The 21,937-nt window shown below is 42.5% G+C and overlaps 1 protein-coding gene across 5 annotated transcripts in view; it reads right to left on the bottom strand.

Annotated features, from left to right (window-relative positions):
- Positions 1-21,937, bottom strand: part of SLC4A5 (solute carrier family 4 member 5) — a 74,561-nt gene that overhangs the window by 16,646 nt on the left and 35,978 nt on the right. For 2 of the 5 annotated variants that reach the window (XM_060251037.1, XM_060251040.1), the window contains exons 8-19: positions 21,650-21,807; positions 20,789-20,876; positions 19,568-19,722; positions 18,435-18,590; positions 17,819-17,993; positions 16,143-16,276; positions 13,246-13,517; positions 5,249-5,310; positions 3,611-3,811; positions 2,661-2,774; positions 920-1,081; positions 355-533 (exon numbers count right to left, since the gene is read on the bottom strand). In XM_060251037.1, the coding sequence (XP_060107020.1) occupies positions 355-533; positions 920-1,081; positions 2,661-2,774; positions 3,611-3,811; positions 5,249-5,310; positions 13,246-13,517; positions 16,143-16,276; positions 17,819-17,993; positions 18,435-18,590; positions 19,568-19,722; positions 20,789-20,876; positions 21,650-21,807 (1,856 nt within the window). Of the gene's footprint in view, positions 1-354; positions 534-919; positions 1,082-1,755; positions 1,870-2,660; positions 2,775-3,610; positions 3,812-5,248; positions 5,311-13,245; positions 13,518-16,142; positions 16,277-17,818; positions 17,994-18,434; positions 18,591-19,567; positions 19,723-20,788; positions 20,877-21,649; positions 21,808-21,937 lie in introns of all 5 variants that reach the window. The other 3 variants (XM_060251038.1, XM_060251041.1, XM_060251039.1) reach the window with 2 other exon arrangements.

The raw sequence follows: 21,937 nt of genomic DNA, 5'->3' as shown, positions 1-21,937 counted from the left end.
CTGCAGTACTGCAGTTGGAGCCCTCTGCTCACGACCTGAATTCGATTCCAGTGGAAGCTGGGTTCAGGTAGCTGGCTCCAGGTTGACTCAGTCTTCCATCCTTCCAAGGTCGGTAAAATGAGTACCCAACTTGCTTGGGGGAAAGTGTAGATGACTGCAAAAGGCAATGGCAAACCACCCCGTAAAAAGTCTGCCGTGAAAATGTTCTGAAAGCAACGTTACCCCAGAGTCAAAAATGACTGGTGCTTGCACAGGGGACTACCTTTTACCTTTTTATATTGGCCTTACCATCTAAGCATTACTATATTCTTCATTTGGACAAGCCTTCAAAATTGGCTCCAAAAGAACTCTCACCTCACTCCCAGAAACTGAGGCTGTTCTCCCGGAGCACTGGTCTCTGTCTCCATCTTTAAGCTGTCGATGTGTGCAATCGAAATAACTGTGGCTGCTACGTACCATGGCAGTCCCATGAATGAGCACACTGCCATGAGGATGCCTACCCAAAACAGGTCCAGGTGATAACCAGCTGCTTTCTGAAACCAAAGAATGTATCAGTTGGCTAGAAGAAATGGCCAAAGGTGAAACACAGCAGAACTATTAAAGCTTGAGTTCTAAAAGGAACCTGTAACTCTGATGCAAAATTGTGCTGATGCATCCAGTTGCAATGTCAAATTATTATATGGAGAGTACATGTAGGTATGGTCATGTATGGATATGTACGTGGGCATAAGTGCTATGATAACATTAGGCTTCAAATATGGATCCCGTACTCTGCTCTCTCTAAGGCCACTCCATGAGTCCACGGCATAAGTGATCTTTGCACTCAACTTTCCTTTTTCAGTTTAAAGTTACATACCAGACAAACCTGGACAGATGCAATATTGGGGAATATCAAATTGCAAGGAAGAAAATGGCATACCCTCAGCTTGTGCTCTTTTCTGTTCACTATGACTGCTGTAATTTGCTGGTCCATGAAGATTAGGATGGTGACCAAAAGAGCAGGAAGTGCACTGGCCAAGTAGATCCACCAGGGGTTCTTACCAAACGGGAACACAAACCATCCTCGGTCTAAGCGAGTGGGCTGAAAACACATGTCGAGGACAGAATGTTATCCACAGCTCCATTGCGAACATAGGTCATGGAACTTAGAAAATAAAATCTGAGCGACAAATTTGCTGCTTATATGGATAAAAGTGTATGCCTGCCTTGTTTAGGAAGGTTAAGTTCATTTCTTTCTCATTTCAGATTCTGACTTCCAATGGAAGAAGGAAAAAATCCTGTAAAAGGACTGAAGCTGTGTTATAGGGCCCCAGCATCAACTGGGTTTCTCCTGATTCATGGACCATATTTGAAACCAGAACCAGCCTTGCTTTGCAGAGCAAATGGGCAGGGAACCTGTGCAGTCAAAGGGTCTTAGCAGTAAAGAGGGTGGGGGTGGAAGGTGTATTACAATAGGAAGAAATAATCAACAAAACTGAAATTATCTGATTATTTCAAATTATTAAATTCTGCTTCAGTTTTGGATGCTTCAGACTGTACATGCTGATTTGAGCTAGGGCAGGTGGCAGTGAATGACATTGCCTTTGGGTAGCAGTGTGCATGTGGCAGGCATTGGGCAGGCCAACTACTTACAGTGCAATGCTATGCAGAATTACTCCAACCTAAGCCGACTGAAGTCAGTGTTTAAAATGGAGTGCCTAACTCTGCACCACCAGTGAACTGGGTCCTGTTCGATGATTCTGTGATTAATTTTACCTTAAAATCTGTAGGCACTTGCAGTTTTGGAGTATTCAGTCCAACCAAAATATCGAGACCAACAAACATTAGGATGGACATGAAGATAGAGAAGTCACTAATAAGTTTACGGAGCTAGGAAGAATGAGAAAGAAAGAGCATACACCAGCGTGTGAGAGACAGAAAAAAAGAGGTAGTGTTAGAATATTACATGTGAAAAATAGCTAATCTGTCCAGAAGAAAGAACAGAGCAGGCATTTGCCAAAATTAGATTTTCAACACTCTTAGGGATGCAAATGAATCACGGTTGGGTTTGAGAGGTGCTCCACAGGATCATTGCAATATAGCAGCCATGGTAGTCTGTCATAGCCAAGATCATATTGAAATAAATGTTTTTGTCTCTAAGAGGTCTTATGTTTTATCTTGCTCCCCAGGACCCTCCAGATCACTCAGAGGCTGCTGCGACACAACTCTCAAATCAGCTACAGCCAAACATATTCCTTGGGATATTGCTGAGGAATTTAGATTGCACCTGTCAGATTGTGGAGTTCAGCCAACAGAGCACTGAGCCAAATCCAGATACATACTGGCCTGTATCCTTCCACTCCATACAGCAAAGTCTGAAGCCTTCCTTTAGCCTAAGGAGACTTCCTACAACTTCACTAGTTCTTCTTAAGTGGAAGAGGTCCGGAAATTGAGGGAAGGCTTTTTAGGTTGGAGGAAGGCTTCAAAATTGGCTTATAGTGGTAGGATAAAAGCCATTGGAGGCCTCTGGTTATTATCAGTGTAGTTGAGCCAGCCCTGGTTAATCCATAGGAAGGGAGTCACAAAATCTTGAGACAGAGAAAGTGTTGGAATAAGGCAAAGGAAAGGAACAGAGGGGCCATAGGAGGCAGCAGATTCAAAATCCACAAGGGCATCCGAACCTTAATTATACTGGGTACATGCAACTTGGGAGTATCCAATCCAAAGCAGGCATCTATTCCACAGAAGAACAAAATGGAGAAGACAATGGAAAAATCTGCAATCAAGGCCCTGACCTAAAAGTAGAGGGGATGGAAGGAAAAGACAGATTAAGTGGGGGTGCTGAGAGCATTTCTGTCACACAGGAATGTATGGCCACTGGGAAGGAAGCCCTTCCATGATGACTATCTTCTAACTTTTGAGAGTAGTTTTAGAGACATCAAGGTTTTTCCGGCAATCAGTCTATTCCATTATATTGTACCAGGGGTCATTTTGTAGCAGGAGCTCCTTCGCATATAAGGCCACACACCTCTGATGTAGCAAATCCTCCAAGAGCTTACAGGGCTCTTTTTTGTAAGCTCTTGGAGGATTGGCTGCATCAGGGATATGTGGCCTCATATGCAAAGGAGCTCCTGCTATGAAATGACCCTTGTGTAGTACTATGTTTTTGTCCCTCACTGGCTCAGACAAAATCTTTACCTGTTTCCTATGCACATGTACTTTCCCTCCAGAACTGGAAGCCTTTTATTATTATTATATTTAACTGGACTAGGTATTTACTCAATCTACCTACATATCACTGCAATCACCCAATACATTTTATCCAGATTCCTCGGGGGGGGGGGGGAGAGATGACATCACATAGATTTGTGAAGTAACTGGCTGAATGTATTTAATGAACATATATGGCTGAACCAACTGCTGGACTCTCTCTGAACACAGAGATTTCTTCTTCCACAGCATGTTCTTTGATCTGACTTGATCCCTGTCCTACAGATTTGACTGTAGGACTGGTGCTTAGCAGTGGTTGCCAAGTTCCTCAATGTACCTTTTGTGGAGGACTGACTTGCATTTTCTGACTAAAAACCACCACCTGTCATTTAGAGGTTCTGTTTTGGGTTTTTCCCCTTACCTTTGTAGGAAAGTAGCGACTGAACTTGAATTTTTTCAGGGTCAAAGTCATGGTATAGGTTCCAAAGAAAAGAATGAATGACATGAGGGCCAAGTCAGGGATGAATTTACAGGATTTCCCCACCAGACTTCCACCATACTTCAGACATTCCTTCTTGCTCAGCTGGGTCCAGTCCAGAGCTGTGACATTAATAGTGTTGTACTTGGAGTTAAAGAGTAGAAGGAAATAAAACGTATTATTAGTCTACTGAGCAATTATTCATCTTTATTGTCAAGGCAAATGCTGAGTCATAAAAAACTGAAGGGCCACTGAACTCTCACCTAAAAATGTGACAGATGGCTGACATAAACTTTTCAGTGACATTAACAGAACTTAATATTAACAAGTAGTTTTGCAGTTTGGGCATGGAGGGTGTTTTAAAAAGATTATCAAAATGTATATTCCCATTTTTCAACAAGTTTGACCATTATTTTTGAAGACTGTAGTTAATCTGAATGATTTAGCAATGATTTCATGCATGCTTTGCTTAGGTTTTGTTCATGATTCTTGAAATCACACTGCAAAGCTCCCATTTATAAGAGTAGCTTCAGGCTTCTAAACCAAACAATAACTATAGCTTCCATTCAGTCAATGGAGAAACATCCTCTAGGTTGAACTAATACTCAAATATGCTGAAGCAACAGTGGTCAAATAAATAAAATAAATATGCATGCATTTAGAGCATTGCTTCCCAACAGAGGTGTCACTAGGGTGGGTTGCACCCTGGGGTGTAACTGATTCAAGTCACCCCCCCCATTGGGCATCACCCCTTTTGGAGGGCTGCATCACCCCCTCCGCACACAACCCCGCCCACTTCACATGGCCCCTCCCTCATCCACCCTCTGGTCACATGACCAGCCCCCGTAATCCAAGATACCAGTTTTGCAGCATTTAAGTTTCCCCCACTCACCCACACGCTTTTAGCTGAGCCGGCGGCAGCGCGGCCCCGGTTTCAGAATCCCAGCCAGCCCACACACAGCAGCAGCATTCTAGTCCCAGGGCCAGCCCCTTCCTGTTGGGGGGGGGGGTCATGGGTCAGTGCCTGGGGCCAATGAGAATGCTCTGGGGGAGGGCCGATGGCCCCCTTGGCCCCGCCCTAGTGACGCCGCTGCTTCCCAACCTGTGGTTTGGGACCCAAAAGCGGGTTGTGACATCTCTGAAAGTGGGTCATGGGCCAGCCCTCCCTAATGGCTGCTCCTTCCCTTTGCATCATTCTTTCTCTCCTTTCCCTCGTCAATTTCTCACATTCTCGCTTTCCAGTTACTTTTGCAACAATGCAGGGTGGTGGAATCTCTCCAGCAGCTAGTAACTTTATAGTAGTAGCTGGAAGGAGAGGAAAATGGAATGCCACTTGCTTGGAGGCAGTTGTGCCATTTGTGTGATGTTTGTGGGTTTTTTCAACAACTGTTTGGCCACTGTACAAAATACAATGCTGGATTAGATGGCCAATAAGGTCATAGTGAACCTCAGGTGCTGAAAATCCTTGGGCTGGCCCTTGATGGGTCATCATAACAAGTAAATTTATACTTGTGGTTCACAGTACCAGAGAGAATGGGAACCACTGATTTAAAGAAGAGGGGGGGAAACCCAGCTACTTACCATAGAAAGGTTAGTGTTGTTTGGTGCCAGTGGGACTGAAGCATTGAACAATGTTGTATTCACTGCAGAAAAGGAGTTGGTTAAGATTTTAAAAAATATATATTAAAAAGGAAACATTTCATTCTAAATTGTACTGAAAACTCACTCCTTCCACCATTTTAAATGTTGCCATTTTATTGTCAGCAGAAAACCAGAATCTCTGTTCAGTTACTGCATTGTCTCTTCACAATGCATACGCATATTGCAGCATTTATAGAATTTTACCTAAACATTCACTGTATTGGAAGAAGCATGTTTGTACATGAAAACTTATATTGTGAATAAATCTTTGTAGGTCTTAAAAGTGACACTGGATTCCAACTTTGTTCTGCCATTTCAGACCAACATGGCTACCCACCTAACTATGGAATGTAATGTAAGGAAGTTGAGGATCATAGAATTAGAGAATCACTGATGGGTTAAAAATGAAAGGCCTGCCTGCATGAAAGAGGTTTAGATACTGGAATATAAGCCCTGGTTCTAACATTAGCAGAACCTTCTCCTTGATTCTTCATGTATGTGGCTTATTGACTGGACCATCCAGGATGTGATTTCAGAAGGCATTATCAGACAAACGCCCGAATAATGTGTCTGAATATAACAAAGTGTGTCTTCACTAATAGCGAAGGAATGCCAAGAGGTCCTATAGTCTCTTCGTCTGAAAGGCAATATTTCAGTTCAGATCAAGATGAGGGCCTGTAGCCTTTCCATCTGTGAAGAGGAAATAATGGCAGTGATCTTCATAGGTTTCTTATTTCTGTCCAGAATGCAACCAACACTATCTATGAAAATATTTGCCATTGGAGCTGAAGCCACCCACAAAATGTGGAATTCTAAATGAAACATTCTCCTGTGATGGAGACAGATGTTTCTGAACGAGGTGCTCTCTTGAAGCACTTCCTGCTCCAATGAGGTAGAATAAAACAAAGAATGGGGTCGGGGGGTTGCCTTGAGAAAGTGACGTTTTGTGAAAGTGGTAGTAGGAATCACCTACACAATGGTAAATGCTATATTGGGGATCACCATATGGAACAACAGGCAATCTTTTGTTGGGCAGACACATAACCACAAGATCAAGCCACCACGATTGGACACATTCCCCTCCCCCAGTTCTCATAACTGTTCACTGGACTTCATTCTTGAGCATATCACTGTGTCAAAACAATCACATTGCAGGTCATAAAAATCACAACATATACAAAATGTTGAATTAGAACAGGTCTGCTTTTATGACATGGTAGAAGGTGGCAACACCAAGTCTGGTATTGCATTTGCTTTATTGAAAATGAAGAACTCACAGGATTGTGTCTTGTACAAGCTTGATAAACTTTTTTTAAATTACAAAATTGTGTTAAACTTGGTTGCCTTCTTTAGTAATAATCTCTTGGGGTTTGGGAATGAAGACCATCATTTTTTGAACAAGCATCCCTGCAGCTCAGAAAACCTATGTTCAGTCATGTCATCTCTAGGAATCATTCTTCATCAATATTGGATTCACAGTACAAACAAAGAGTTCTCTCCTTTCCTGGCCATCTTTTCCAAGAAAAAAAATACAAAAATACTGTCTTTCAGTGGAAAAATATAAGCAGAATTTTTAAATAGCTGCATTGGTTATGATAAAATACTTAAAGCCCCTCTCTAGAATTCTATCACAGATGATCTTAAAATATGTACTTTTGCAAAGACAAGTTAAATCAAAGATCCCTGTTAAGTTGTGCTTTCCTCAAAATCTGCTTTCCCTTATTCATGTAAATATTTGAGGTCATAGAAATGCTTGCAGTCATGGGAAGAAGTCATGGGTTGTGACAAATGGAAATGGAACTAATGCTGTGTTTGCCTTAGCCTTCACTTTCCTACCACCTCTTCCACTATTGATCAAAGATAAGCTCAGTACAAACTTCTACTTCTTGCAGGCAACCTCATGCCAGTTGCCTTTGCTGCCTCAGCCAGTACTCTCTGCAGCCATCACCTCCAAGTCACCCAAGACAGTCACAGAACCTTTGAACCTGCCTGCTTGTTTCCTGCACTCCTTGACTAGTCAGACAGCCATATTACAGTCCACCTGCATTTCCTTCATTGGACTCTCCCACCTTGGACACCAGACCTGAAGGAATCAGGCATCTCGACTTGGCATACCTGCTTTCTCCTGGCTTTGTGAATTGCAAGTACTTAAAGCCATTCTTGATCAATTCTACAGAATGGCAAGGGCTGCAAAAGGAAAAATTGCGTTTTGGCAAACACAGGCCAAGGTCAGATGTACATAAACTGACGAGATGGGCATGGATGAAAGCCAGATGCATGTCGGATTTTATGTGGTTGTCCAAACATCAGCATCTGGCAATGGTCGTTGGCTCGTTCATGTCCCGAACTGCCATAACTGAGACACGGGCTTTTTTGATAGTACATTAAATCTGGAATGAGAATGTTTCCGATGACTCCCACGCGTACTTTCTATGTTTGAATGCTCCATTGTAGCCAACTCGTCGCAAGCGCACATCCGCTTCCCTGTGAGAGCCCACTCCAAATGATATCATTGCGCCAGCAATTGTTGACTCAGCCTTCCAACCTTCCGAGGTCAGTAAAATATGTACCCAGCTTGCTGGGGGGGAAAGTGTAATGACCGGGGAAGGCAATGGCAAACCACCCCGTAAAAGGTCTGCCATGAAAACTTTGTGAAAGCAGCGTCACCCCAGAGTTGCAAATGACTGGTGCTTGCACAGGGGACCTTTCCTAAATGGGGGGAGGCAGATCGGCCACTTTTGCCTTCTCCCTGCCAGGTGGAGAGATAGCAAAGAGAGTTGCCATGCTCCCCCCCCCCATTTAAACACCATGGCGGGGGGTTTAAATGGAGGGGGAGGAAGATCACCCACCTTTGCTGTCTCCCCGCCAGGCAGAGAGACAGCAAAGAGAGTTGCCGTGCTCCCCCCCATTTAAACATCACGGCGGGGTGTTTAAATGGGGGGGGGGGAGGAAGATGACCTACCTTTGCTGTCTCCTCGCCAGGCGGAGAGTCAGCAAAGAGAACTCCTAGGCTTCCCCCCGTTGGCCGGGTGTTTAAATGGGGGGGGGGGCAGATCGCCCACCTTTTATGGCACCTTTAATTAAAAAAAAGCAAGCACGATATCCCATGGTACTGCGCTTGCGCGAGTGTGGAATGCCATCTCAAAAAATGAGGTCCAGTTGAGACCTCTGATCAACCAACGATGGGACCAACACTGCTTAGAACTGAAGGATGGAGGGAAGTCTGATCAGGAAATTAGTTGTAAAAAAGCTGCGGGGTATAATAGTGACAGGTTAGGGATGGATTTAATGGTGAGTGTGACCACGGCCACACACAATCTCCCTTATTGGACTGACATGAATACTAACATGAGGAATTTTCTGCAGAAGGGTAAATCCTTCTATGACTTATATTAAGAAGAAACTGCTGCAGCATTTCATTAAGTTAGTGATTTCTGAAGTGGACAAATGTCTTCAATATCTTACCACGGCAGTGGTAAATGGATAGTTAACAAAGGAGAAGTGAATGCTAGTTACACTACAGTCAGAGTTTGGGGGCTATAAATTAAACATTCCACTACTGGAAAAAGGTAAAACAAAACTGAACAGATGTAACATTTGCTTCCGTTTGTTCCCAACATATTTATATAGAGTTATCTGAGAATGTTTCTCTCCACAACCTTCAGCTTTTCCAGAACCACAGATAGTTTTTGACTTCTTCTGTTTCAGCACCCAGCTTAAAGAACATTGTAGCATTGGCTGTATTTTGGATAGTTGAGTTTGAGATTTTTGTTTGATTGTTTGTTTTAAATGAGACAGCCCATTAAGATCTTTATGTGGGCTGTGTACACTGAAGTAGAGATCAAGGTAATAATTCTAAAAACAAAAAAGGTAAGAGTATCAAATATTAAATTATTTTTAATATTTATAAAATGATACTCACTTGAGATTGAAAGCAGCCAAATAGATGTGTGCAGCAGAGACAAATATGGTACAAATCAGTTACAGTAATCAAAAATCATAACTAGCAAAAAAAAAAATTAAGAGGACCAAAAGGATATTATAACATAGACTCTCAACAGAAAAAGGAGAGAGAGAAGTTTAAACTAGATACCATATTTGGCCACTGGAGCAGAAACATAAAATAGCATAATTAAAGTGTTTTTGTCCAGGCATCCAGTTTAGTTCAGGACAAGCAGAGGAAGGAAGCATCACAGGAACATACAGACGGTTGGGGAGTTACTGTATATCAAATGATCCCTACCTGCTAGTGAGCCACTCTCAGTGACCAGCAAATTGATATCAGGGTGGATCAAACTCCATTCTAGGATGCCCAGAATATAACACAGAACTGTGTTGTGTAGGCCAAATGTCCCACTTCCCTTTGATAATATAAGAACCAAATTCCACCCCATGCTTTCTAGGTGTTTGGAAACAGATCTGGGTTTGCCACAGCCATTGAGAGAGGAATGTGAGAATTACTAAGAAACCCCCAGTGTTTGCTATGTTGGATTGCAGTCCTTGTCAGCTTGTTTTGGACTGGGCACAACAGCTGTAAAAACTGATCTCTAGCACTGCAAGTACTCCAGAGCACACACAGAACTCTTGTGGAATGGGCTGTTCCATTTTTTTTTCAATGGAAGAAGCAAACAGAGGAATTTACTTGAAACTGTTTCCTCTGTTACTATGTAGTGGGAAGCCCTCTAGGTCAGGGATCATTAAGCACCACATACAAAAGATATCATTGGACTGGAGTACCTGGCTGATGTTGGGAAGACAGATGGCAAATCCCATGGGTAAACTAAGCACCTTCTTTGCATGAAAAAATGTGAACAGGCGGTACGGTGCACTGAACAACGTGTTGCATTTGGTGGTGAGAGGTGATGCCACGTCTAAATCTCAGTTATTCTAGGCCATGAAATTCACTAGGTGACCTTGGGCTTATCACTGTCTCTCAGCCTAACCTGCCTTTTGGGGTTGCAGTGAGAAAATAATTATAAGATTTGTAAAGAGCTTCATACATTGCTTGGTGCAACAAACTGGTGCTATAAACTGGTGGACAGAATGTCACTTGACTCTTGCGAGCTATAAACTACTGGCATGCTCTAGAAACATTTCATAGCCAGTGAAAGAATAAAGAACTTTTTTTAAGTTCTCAAGCGAGTAGTTTACCACTATCCAGTTGGGGTCCATAATACCAACCACATTCCACATAATACAGCAAATAACCTCAAACATATTAAAGTAAGGAAAGAATCAGATTTTGCCAGTGGGGGGAAATATTCTGATATATTCTGTAGCATGAGATATTCCTGTGACAGAAAAACTTTCATGTCAGAAGCTCCCACAGCAAGTGAAAAATGATCAGGTGGAAAAGCCCTGGTGGCCCCTTGTGGACTTTGTGTATGCCAAAGGTAGGTCCATTGGTGTAGCTGGCTTTTAAAAAGGGATCAGACAAATGCATGGCTGACCAGTGGTTATTACCCACAGCTCATGTTTACCCGTGCTCACAACACGGGTAAACATGCTGGGCAGAAGAAGCAATAGAGGAATACATTGGCCTCCATATGCAGGCGCATCTGGTTGGCTATTGTGTAGTGTCTCTGGCCTCCCACTGCAGCTTGATATGCATTCACATGTACACATGAATCAAATCCTTCCTCCATTAGGGTCAGTCAGTCCATTAGGGAGATGTCATCACATTGTGCAATACTGATTTCCACAGCCCCTGCCCCCCATGCTCCTGGGGGTGGTCAGAAACCCTACTGTTATGTGAAATAGAATGCTGGTCACAGTTCTCATCTAGATGTATCACTGGTCTGATTCAGTACAGTTGCTCTTATGCTTGTATGTTTTCCCCTATAGAACAAACAGCATATCAGTTGTCAGAGGGAAATGAAGTTGAGAAAACGGTGTGGGGAGACTGAGCTACCTGCCTTCATCCTGTACTGTAGTCTAATCTGAACTGTTCCCCACATGATAGTTTCACAAGAAATAAACTGGGGATCCATCCACAGCTCTTCCAGCATATTCTTTGGTTTGACCTTCCATCTCCTAAGCATTAGCATTCCCTGCTTAACTATTAGCATGAAGATCATCCTATTCCCTTTTCAATATCATGTACACAGTCTTTGGCTAATTTCAAGCAAGCATATACATTAAAAAGCAGTCAGTGTAACTGCTTTTGGTGGGTACAACAAGCTTGGATAATAGTCTTCTACAATACAGCCATTGAAAGGGAAGAGTACATCTTGGCTCTGGAAAAAGTAATTTGGTTTCATCTTCCACAACAGGGTATTAGCTTAGAATTAAACATTCTCTGTTTGCCATGGCAGAGTCAAATACTGTGTGAACAAAACTGTGTGAAGGAAATGACTTCCAGATTCCAGTAGGTAAATGGAGACATTTTTAGATTTTTGAAAATCCAGTATCAGTTAAAATAAAGATGGGAATCAGAAGAACTGAAGAAAGTCCTTTTAACCTTGCCAGTATTTGCAGGAGGATGGATGAGCCCATTCACAAGAAGGGTGAGATAAAAAATCCAATGAAATAAAATAAATAAATAAAATTAAAATTCTACTACACCTGTATTTCAGTCCTTAAGCAAATAAAGGGTACAGATTTTAGTGTGGGAGAGAGTGCATCTTAGCAGTAAGCCCTGCCTCAGACTCTGTATGCTGAATACACTTTGTGAATATATCCAAAGCATGTAGAAAATACAGGCTGGATCTCTCACTATAATGGCTGCCCAAGGAGAATGTGATGCTAAATGATTTTGTCTCTAAACTAGGGTTGCCAGCCAGGGTCTTTACTCCAGTGGGGAAAAAATGAGGGGTAGAGAGACATCATAACATTCTAGGAATTTCTTTCTGTCATAGTGTAAAACACCAAGATTTAGGAAATTCCTAGAGCATTTTGACATCATTTTTGGATACAACTGAAAGTCACATCTCTTCCCATCCCCCACCCCCCTTTTGCTCCTTTGTGAGTGAAGAGCAGAGGCCAGGAGCTAGGACTGGGAGACCAGCAATCTTTTATGTTTATCCATTGGGGTTCCTGGTTTTTTGGTTGGGGTGCCGTGAACCCAGCACCCAACCATCACATAGCAACTGTGGGAAGGGCATTTTTAAAGTTCCCAGGAGTTTGGGACTGCTTGGAACTACATTCATCTCTGTACCTGTATGCCCTCACAGTGACTCCAGTCTAAGCCCACGGATTGCAGTGGGTTTGAAGTAACACTGCATAGGATTGTGTGGGTTGCCAGGCCCAGGCCTCCATGGGAGTTCCCCTGCTTTTGGAGGCTTTAGCCCATCACTAGCCAGCTGGCCAGTGGGGGAAAATCCCACTCCCAAACAGTAATGATGTGATGGCATGCCTTCGAGGTGATGTCATCATGCTGGGGGACATCGTGTGGCGACACTCTGATTTTGAAGCAAAACCCCCCCCAACAAACCACACCACATAGATTTTTGCCCCAAAACCAGAAAGTCACATCCTGTCAACATGATGACATCACTTCTGGTGACATCATCACATCAGTCTCGCCCATCCCTAGAAAGTTTCCCCAAATCCCCCTGCCATGAGGAAAAGGGGACCTGGCAACCCTCAGATACTTGTAATTATCTTATTATATTACTTGATTATTTAATACTGGAAACCTTTACATTAAGCATGTATTAAAACTTATATTTGGATTCTGCTATATTATGTGCCTCCCTCATAGCCCTTCTCTACAGCAACATTGCCGCCATAGTCAGGAGCTCATTGCAACATCATGTGGCTGCTCCTTGCACTGGGATGTAAACCAAGCAACAATTTGGCTTTCATCTCAACCCAGACCCCTATTTGCAAAGATCCATCTGAAATCCAGTTGTTTAAACACACATGACATAAAACAGCTACACAAGAATGTGGCATGAGAAGTAGGTGGCAATGCAAAAAGCAGGATTTGTACTCACCTGGGTCTGGGGCAATGCATTCACACTTATACATGGTCACATAATCCGGTTTGAAATCTGAATTGATGGGATAGTAGCTAAAGGCTCCAATCATCTTCTTGATGGCATCATAGATGAAGATGAAGCTAATGAGAGTGGAAAACCCCTCCTCTGTGAAGCGTGTGATGTACTTTATAACAAAGCTGGCATCTGTAGCCACCAGAATAAGGCACTGGAGAGCAGAGTGCAAGCCGATCCAGAGGCGGAACTCCATGTAGTCTATGTCATTACCCCTGTAATTGGGAACCACCAAAAGTTCTAATAAGAATAATGCACTCCATGCACCTCAGAGACCAGCACTTGGCTGCCACTGGATGTCAGCTGGTTAGTGATATTTTAATTATACAAATGTTAAAATTTCCTACAAGAATCTTTCCCTTTCAGACCAAACCATTTCTAGATCTGATCTCTATCACATTTATGACAATGGCCGTTCATAGTAGCTTGATTCAAATGAAGCTCTTTTTCATTACTCCTTGATATTGCCTGTTTTAAATCTTTCCCTCATTGGCAAAAAGCACATGCTTTCCATTCAGCCATCACTGAAATTTTTCAGTTCATTCACAAGGAGTTATTTAGTCACTGCTGCTAGAGCAACGATTCTTGGAACTGAACTTCAAGCCCTCTTCAGCAGGGTCCACTCAACACAGCTGAACTTCCTCCTTCTCTTTTGTTTGGAAGTTGCACAACCAGATCCCATTTTGAACCAGACCTTGAATAAAGAAAGGAACTGGGAAAGCATGTTAGCTTTACAACACTACAACTAATCACTGTAGAGATGTTTTTTATTTTTTTTCTCTCTGCTTTGTTACCTTTTTGCCATTTTTAGAAGTTTTCTACTTTCTACCATATACAGTACATTTTTCACCTTTTTATAATAAATAGCTTACAATAAAATAGTGTAAAAGTCTGAGCAGAGGATACTGGTACTTCCTCCCCATCTTTTAGGCTACTACAGTTCATTAAAAGACTCTCTTTCTGTACCTATGGACTTCCCTTTATGATGGTACATATTGTGAATTGGTTATGTTTGTTTGAACTGTGGTGATGCACTTAAGAAACTGAATGGTGCTACTATTTGTTAGGCTGTTCCATGACATGAAAAAAAAATCTCTTTTATGCTGCTATATCTTATTAATTGGGACTTTTTGCCCACCCAGTCGGAATGAAGAGGCTGACACAGTATGTTGGATAAACAGGGCTGCTTTATTTAAACAACTTGAACAAACCAAACTGTAAGGCCTAACAAGACAAGCCTTGGGGTCAGCCCGTGGCCCCGCCTTGTCCTGAAAGGGCGAGCCACCCTGCCTCCAGCATGAGCCCAATATATTCCGGCTGGTGCTGAGCAGCCAGGCCCAAACTCCACCTCTACCTAGGCTGGCATCGATCCCACTGGAAAGATCCTCCCCGGTGAGGCTTTGTCGTGATCTGCACTCCCAGCATTGAGCCATAAAGCCCATTTTCAGTTCATACAGACCACCTGCACCGACAGGTGCCGAGCCATAGGTGCTCCCCAAAAACACTGTGGCCCATACCACATCCTGCCCAGCGACCAACTAACAACTCCTTCCAAACTTCCTAATGCCATAAAGCAGTACAAGGTAGGCAAAAAACAAATTCACATAGGCCAATTCAGTGAAAATGAAAAAATTCCTACCTGGCCCCTAATAAGGCGACAGGTTAATAAATAACCTGTATTGCCAAGGGATGGGCGGGCGGGCCGAGAGCCGAAAAAAGATCTGGGATGCACTGGGTGGGGGCGGGGCTTTTATAGCCCGACTCCACGCCCAGCAGCAGATTCCCAGATGGCCGGGACGTCACTCAGCCTTCCCTCCATCCGGGTAGGCAACAGCGTCCCCCCAGCCTATCGCTGGCGAAGCCAGCCGGCTGGGAGGGGCCAGTCTATGATGCTATATTTTATGAATTGATTGGTTCTGATTGGGGTATTTGAACTGTGTTGCTTATAGCCAGGCCTCATTTTGGGCAGGAGCTCACAGGAGCAGAACTCCAGAACCTCTACATTTATTGTGCCCTTTCTTTCTCCTCTTCCTCCAAAATACTTGCTTCTGGGCTCCATTGTTCAACCCCCTGAAGGATTTTGCTGTACTCTAAGATTTGACAAACTTTCTAATATTTCCCCCCACAAAAAATGTAAAAATAACCAAAACATATAAAGCAGACAGATGGAATCATCACCATGCCACTATGACCACAAAGGAGAAAGAAATTTAAAAAGTATGATGGGAGTAAGGTTTTCTTATTATGACAATCATAATTCAAGAAGCATTTTAAGGTAGATGCTGAGCTGATATGATTTAGTACACCTTTTGGTGATGTCAGGTACATAGCATATGCAAATGAGTCATGCACATGAGTTCCAGCACTTCTTTTTCTACAAAATGACCCCTGCTTATAGCCAATGCACTGAATAATTTTGAACAGACTGCACTGTGATATTTCATGCGCCATATTACCAGACAGAAACTCAGGATGGCCGCAGGGTTTTTCAATGTTGGCTTGTTCTAATCCATGCACTGTTTTCAAGATACTTATATACTTTATATATAACTTTATAGTCTTTTCTAATATATCCCCTTTGACTGTCAGAAGTTCTGAGAGCCCATCAGTTAGTTTCTTGAGTATTTTAGGATGTGATTCATCCAGCCCCACAGACTTAAAGGGATTGCAGGTAGCTAGTTAGCTATCTCCTCCTTCTCAATCTAGTGTAGGGGCCATTATTGGGGTGGATAATAGAAAAGAAACTATGCAATGATGTTTGGCATAAAAAATAAACAGCTAAAGCTTGGATCTGTTCATGTGATTTCTGTTCTTAAGTATGTAAAAAACCTTTCACTCACTTGCTGAAATCGTAGAGCAGCTTTTCAAAGATAAGGATGGGTCCAGTGCTGCTCAGGATAATGAGAGGCTGTCCAGCAAAGACACAGAACACCGAACCTGCCATTGCTGTACCGAGGAAGCTCTCCATGACTCCCTGGTGGGGGGAAATCACACTGATAAATGTCCTTAGATGTCATTTTTATTTATAAGGCACCACCCCAAAAATAATGAGAGTAATGTTACAAGGAAAGCTGGGAAGTCACATAGGTTGCTTAGGCAGTAAGCTCTGTCCTGTGAATCCCTAACCATATGAACACAGACCGAACACATTCACACCCACATATACCCTCTCTCACTCCCACAAGTTTTATTCTGTCTTAATCTGAAGTCCCAAAGAAAATGTGTTTGTCCTGCTATGTTGACTGCGTAATATTTCAGTTATCTCTACATCTTTTAAAAAAGTCACGTCTTTTGATAAGGTGCAGTTGCCATGTTACAGACTGTGGGGTTTGGGGGTGAAGACATTTTTAGAGCAGCACACTACTTTGTTGTCTTTGCATTCATTCCAAACACATTTTTCCTCCTCAGGTTGAACTCTGAAAAAAGTATGATGCTGCAAGTGTACAATGTTGATTGGTCCCTCCCACTCTACAATGTCACCAACTCCCCCATCCCCTGTCTAGTTTATCACTTTCAAAAGTATATCTTTTTAAAATGAAGGTTAATATGAGGAATTTAAGTACAAACATATAGATATCATATATTAAAGAGTCAGAGGGATGAAGCAAAACTATCTATAGACACAGTGGCTACAGTCCACTCCTTAGAACACTTTCCTGGAAGTAATCCAATTTCATACTGAGTAAAATGGGACTCATGTCTGAGTAGATCTGCTCGCATATTTAACATAAGAAGAGCATGACTTGATCAGACCAGTGGTCCTCTTACTTAGTTCAGTTGCCCTGTAGGGTCAACAAACATGGCACAGAGGCAAAGCCCCCCCCCAGATGTTGCCTCCTAGCACTGGGGCTCAGAGGTTTACTGCCTCTGGGTATGGGGGTTCTCATTACTCATCATGGCTGGTAACCTTTGATGAAACAGACGAATAACCTCTTAAAGCCAGCTATCCTTGTGTCCATCACTATGCCCATTGATGGTGAATACCACCATTTAATTGCTCATTGAACAAAATAGTGCTTCCTTTTGTCCATCCTGCATGTACTGCCCATCAAATACATAGGGTGCCCCTTAGATCTAGGCTTACGGAAGAGGAAGAAAAAAATCTCTCTATCCACTTCTCTCACCATGCATAATTTTATAAACCTCTACCATGTGTCCCTCCCTCTTAGTGGTCTTTTTTCTAAACTCAAAAGCCTCACGTCCTTAGTGTGTATATTGGTCATTCCAACTGCAAAGCCTGTCTCATACTAAGGTGATAAACCTGGAGGATGTTCCATTTGTTATTACATCTGTTTTCACCTCTACTGAAGGTCAAGCAGGAAGCATGCTATCTGGACTGGGAAACTCCAATTAAGTCTTAGTAGAACTCCCAAGCTACTAACTTAGCATAGCTGTTGATCCAGTGTAGACTGGAGCTCTACAATAACTTCCCTCTCAGATTCTGAGTCACAAACTCATCTCTAGTGATTAGGTATTACCATCTCTGTTTCAGCCCTCCGTTTTGACCCAAACTTACCTGGTAGTTTTCGGTAGCATCTCCTAGCAAACCACCAAATGTTATGGCATTTGTGATGCAGCCAAGGTAGATGAAGAGGATGGCAGAGATAGATTGGATATGAAAGGCCTCATAGAAATCACTGGGGAACCAAGGAAGCTTTCTCTTGATATCCAAATACAGGCCACCACAAAACCTGATAAAAATAACAGATGAGACTGTGCACACGACACACTAACGTAATACAAATGATGTGTCAACAAAATCCAATGTCTGTGGCTTGAATATATTATGCATCTCACACCACTTTAATTTATTCTGATAGCAATGGTGAGTTGCAAGGAGTTATACTGAGCACAGTAGTCTCAGGCCTCTTTAAGTTTTGCTTCTCTCTCTTTTTGGCATCATAGATTTTCCCCAAGCATTGCATACACATTTATTTGTACGCCTGGTGCATAGTTTTTCAGGGAGAGCATCTAACAATGTGGATAAGTTATTGGTAGGGAAATGCTTGGCTTGACACCCATCATGTCTGTGTCCCTGTTACTCTTTCTGCTGGACCTCCTCTCCTGCTTTCTGTGTTATTTCAGATCATCTGCCTTCCATACTGCTTGTTGTATAAAGAGAAATTGCTCACCTTCCAGTCCAAATAAGCTCCTCCCCGATTTCATGCACAGTTGGCATCTCTTCATCTTCACTGCCGCTGCCACCTCCCCCTCCACCACCTCCTCCTCCTGCTCCACCGGCCGTGCCGTTCATCTGCCCTGCTTCACTCAGTGAAAATACAGATTTTCTATACAAATAGCAGAGAGTGTTAATAAACCTAGATTGCTTCCACACAAGGGCCCTTTCATGCTGCTCTGGTATCACTCTTCTATAATAAGCCAGAAGTGGCATTAGAACTGTGGTTCTGCACCAGGCTTAATATAGTTCTCTATCCTGTTTACAATTCTTTAATGTCCTGTCTCCACACAGCAAGACCCTGAACTGAATTGTTGCCTTCTGGCTACTCACAATATGATAACTTTTTGAAATTGTGAGTCCATGTTCCCTTCCATATCATTATTGTAACCAGTTGTTTCATGAAACATTTCCCCTTTGTGAGCACATAAACACATGAAGCCGGCATCTACCGAATCATACCTTTTGGTCCATCAGGGTCAGTACTGTCTACTCAGACTAGCAGCAGCTCTTTGGTTTTTCACAGCACCTGCAACCTGATCCCTTTAAACTGCAGATGCTGGGGATTGAACCTGGGGCCTTCTGCATACTGAGCAGATGGTTTATCACTGAGCCACAATCTCTTCCCAGTCACGGGCTGTTTAGAAATTTAGGAAGGTATAGCTTATATTGCAGGGCATTTTAAATTGGAAGTGTTCTTTGGAGAAAGCAATGAGAGTTACAATGGATGAAACAAAAAATGTTTAACTGACTGCAGATCAGAATCTAAGAAGAGCTCTGCTGGATCAGATTAGTGGTTCATCTAGTTCCACATCCTGTTTCACACAGCAGCCAACCAGTTCTCTTGGAAGGACCAACAAACATGGTATAGTGGCCAAGGCCTTCCCCTCCCATTGCTTCTGAGCCACTGGTATTACAAGCCTTCTGCTTCTGAATATGGAAATTTTCCTTGGTCACTCTGGCTAAGAGTAGTTGATGGATATGTCCTCCATTAATTTTTCTAATCCCCTTGTAAAGCCATCTGTACTTTCTGGCTATGACTACCTTATATCAGGTAACCACAGGCATTATGAAATTGAGCTCCCTTACCTCTTATCCGCAGAGGGTAATTTCTTGGGTGGTTCTATCCTGATGTTTGGATCCCATTCTCCAGGTGGAAGAACAATGACCTCATCCAAAAACTCATCAATTCCTGCTATCAAGTCATCTCTGTCTCGAGCTTTGTAGGCAACATCACTGAACAGCTGTAAGTTTTTTTAAAAATGAAATTGTTTGGGCAGCTCAGGACAAAGAAGAAAAAGAAAAGTAAGGGACCAGCAAGTCTTCTACCCATTATCCCTGTTCATTGCCCTTCCATTCTGAATATGTATCAATAAAGGTAAATAATTCTAGAGGGATAGCTGTGTTAGTCTCGTGTAGCTCTGTGTTAGTCTCATGTGAAAATTATACACCTTAAAGGGAACACCTTAAAGACTAACACAGTTTGTTTCTGCACGAGCTTTTGAGAGTCAGAGCTCACTCCCATGGGTGGAGATAAATATACATCCAGCAGAAGAGGAGAAAATATTATACAGAGAGGGTGGTGTAAAACTAAATCTGATCAGAAGAGAATGTTCACCCAGAACAGGTATGAGATCTTTCCCACCACCAACAGCAGGGTAGAATAAACACTACATATGAAGCAGGATGAAATGAGATAGTGGAACAAATTAAGAAGCATAAGGGGAGGAGTATGTGAGTTAACACCTACAGTGAGTTGGTTTCAGAGGGCAGCCATGTTAGTCTGCAGAACAGCTAGATTTGAGTCCAGGAGCCCCTCAGAGACCAACAAGAGTTTCAGATATTGGGCAAAAGGAGCTTTGACTTGAAAGTTCATCCCACAAAAATTTTGTTGGTCTCTAAGGTGCTCCTGGACTCAAATCTAGCTGTTCTACAGTGAGTTAGGAATTCAAGGTCCTTGTTAAAGCCTGGTTGGGGGGTTATTGTCTTGATGAATGCTCATGCTAAAATAAATGTTAGCCTTTAAGGTGCTGCTGGACTCATCTGTAATTAAATGCAGAGGCTGAGATGTCCTGTGTGGGCAAATACAAATATTTAAGGAGAGGGGTGATGCAATCATAACCATGGGAAAGGACATGGATTAAAAGCAATCTAATAACATTTGCTTCACACCTTGTGCAAAGTCTGCCATCCTTCTGCACAGTATACAGAACAAACCTGCCCTTTACAACAATTAAGTCAATGCATGGTTAGCTTTTGACACCGAGGAAACATGTCAAGGAGGTATCAATGCATGTGAAATCTACTTACATCATCTACCATGAGTGTAGCAATGGCTCTACCAATTTCATTGTAAGATTTTGATTTTCCTGAAGGACCCAAAAGGATAAACAGGAATCTGGTGAAAGAAACAAGCTCATGAACTGAAGATCATTTGCAAGCATTTTACTTTGCAAGATTTTCACTGTATAAGCCCCAGATCAAAGGACCATGTTACTACAAACATTCCTCTACTTGTTCCTCACAGGGTGTCTGTTGTGGGGGGGGGGAGAAGATATAGGAGATTGTAAGCCACTCTGACTCTCAGAGAGAAGGGTGGGGTATAAATCTGTAGTCTTCTTCTTCTTCCTCTTATTCCAGGCCAATTCCAGGAACCTCAGATAATTCTTTTCCTTTCACTAGCTAACAACAAGAAAACTATATTATTAAGGCCCTGATCAGGATGGTGCAGATCTTGGAAGCTAAGAAGGGTGGGTCCTAGTTAGTACTTGAATAGGAGACCATCCAGGAATTTCAGTGTCACTACGCAAAGCCAGCCAATAGCAAACTACCCCTGTCATAGGACGAAACATCTTTGCTTAACCCCCATTTGGTTTTTTGTGGGGGGAAGTGAAAAAAACTCCAGAGCCCATGATAACAAGGCAAATTAAGAATGATACAAGTTTAACAAAACATTTTGTATGCCTCCCATGAGAATTTGTTGTAGATAATGTAGGAATGTACTATAAATAATATTTCTGAGAGAATCCTTGTGTGGGATGAGATTCAAATTGTGATGTTATGGGATAAAAATACAAGAAGTCAGTATTGAAGATGCTGTTCTTAGCCACCCACTCCCTTGTTCTTCCTTGGGGGGAAATGCACATCTGTGTTTTTAAACAATTCACTTACCTAGTTGGGACAGGCACTTCTGTCACCCCACCCAGCATGGTGGACTGAATGAGTCGCACAAATGCCACAAATGGCTTGTCCAGGAAGTCCACTTCTCCCACCAATACATTAGAGGCTTCAGCATCTTTGGGGATCTTCTTTATGAATTTATTTTTAAGCTGCAAATAAATAAAAAACGTTCCTTAGATGCTCAGAAATGCCTCACTTCTTTTGCTTCATCTCAGCAATGCCCTTTGAATAGCATTCACAAGGGGAGAAATGAATGTTCAGCAATCAGTAGCTCCTTCG

Source organism: Heteronotia binoei, chromosome 12 (genome assembly GCF_032191835.1).
Source record: "Heteronotia binoei isolate CCM8104 ecotype False Entrance Well chromosome 12, APGP_CSIRO_Hbin_v1, whole genome shotgun sequence".
In the NCBI taxonomy this organism is placed as follows: domain Eukaryota; kingdom Metazoa; phylum Chordata; class Lepidosauria; order Squamata; family Gekkonidae; genus Heteronotia; species Heteronotia binoei.
Note: the sequence above shows the minus strand (reverse complement) of the source record. Positions and strands in the feature narration are given on the sequence as shown.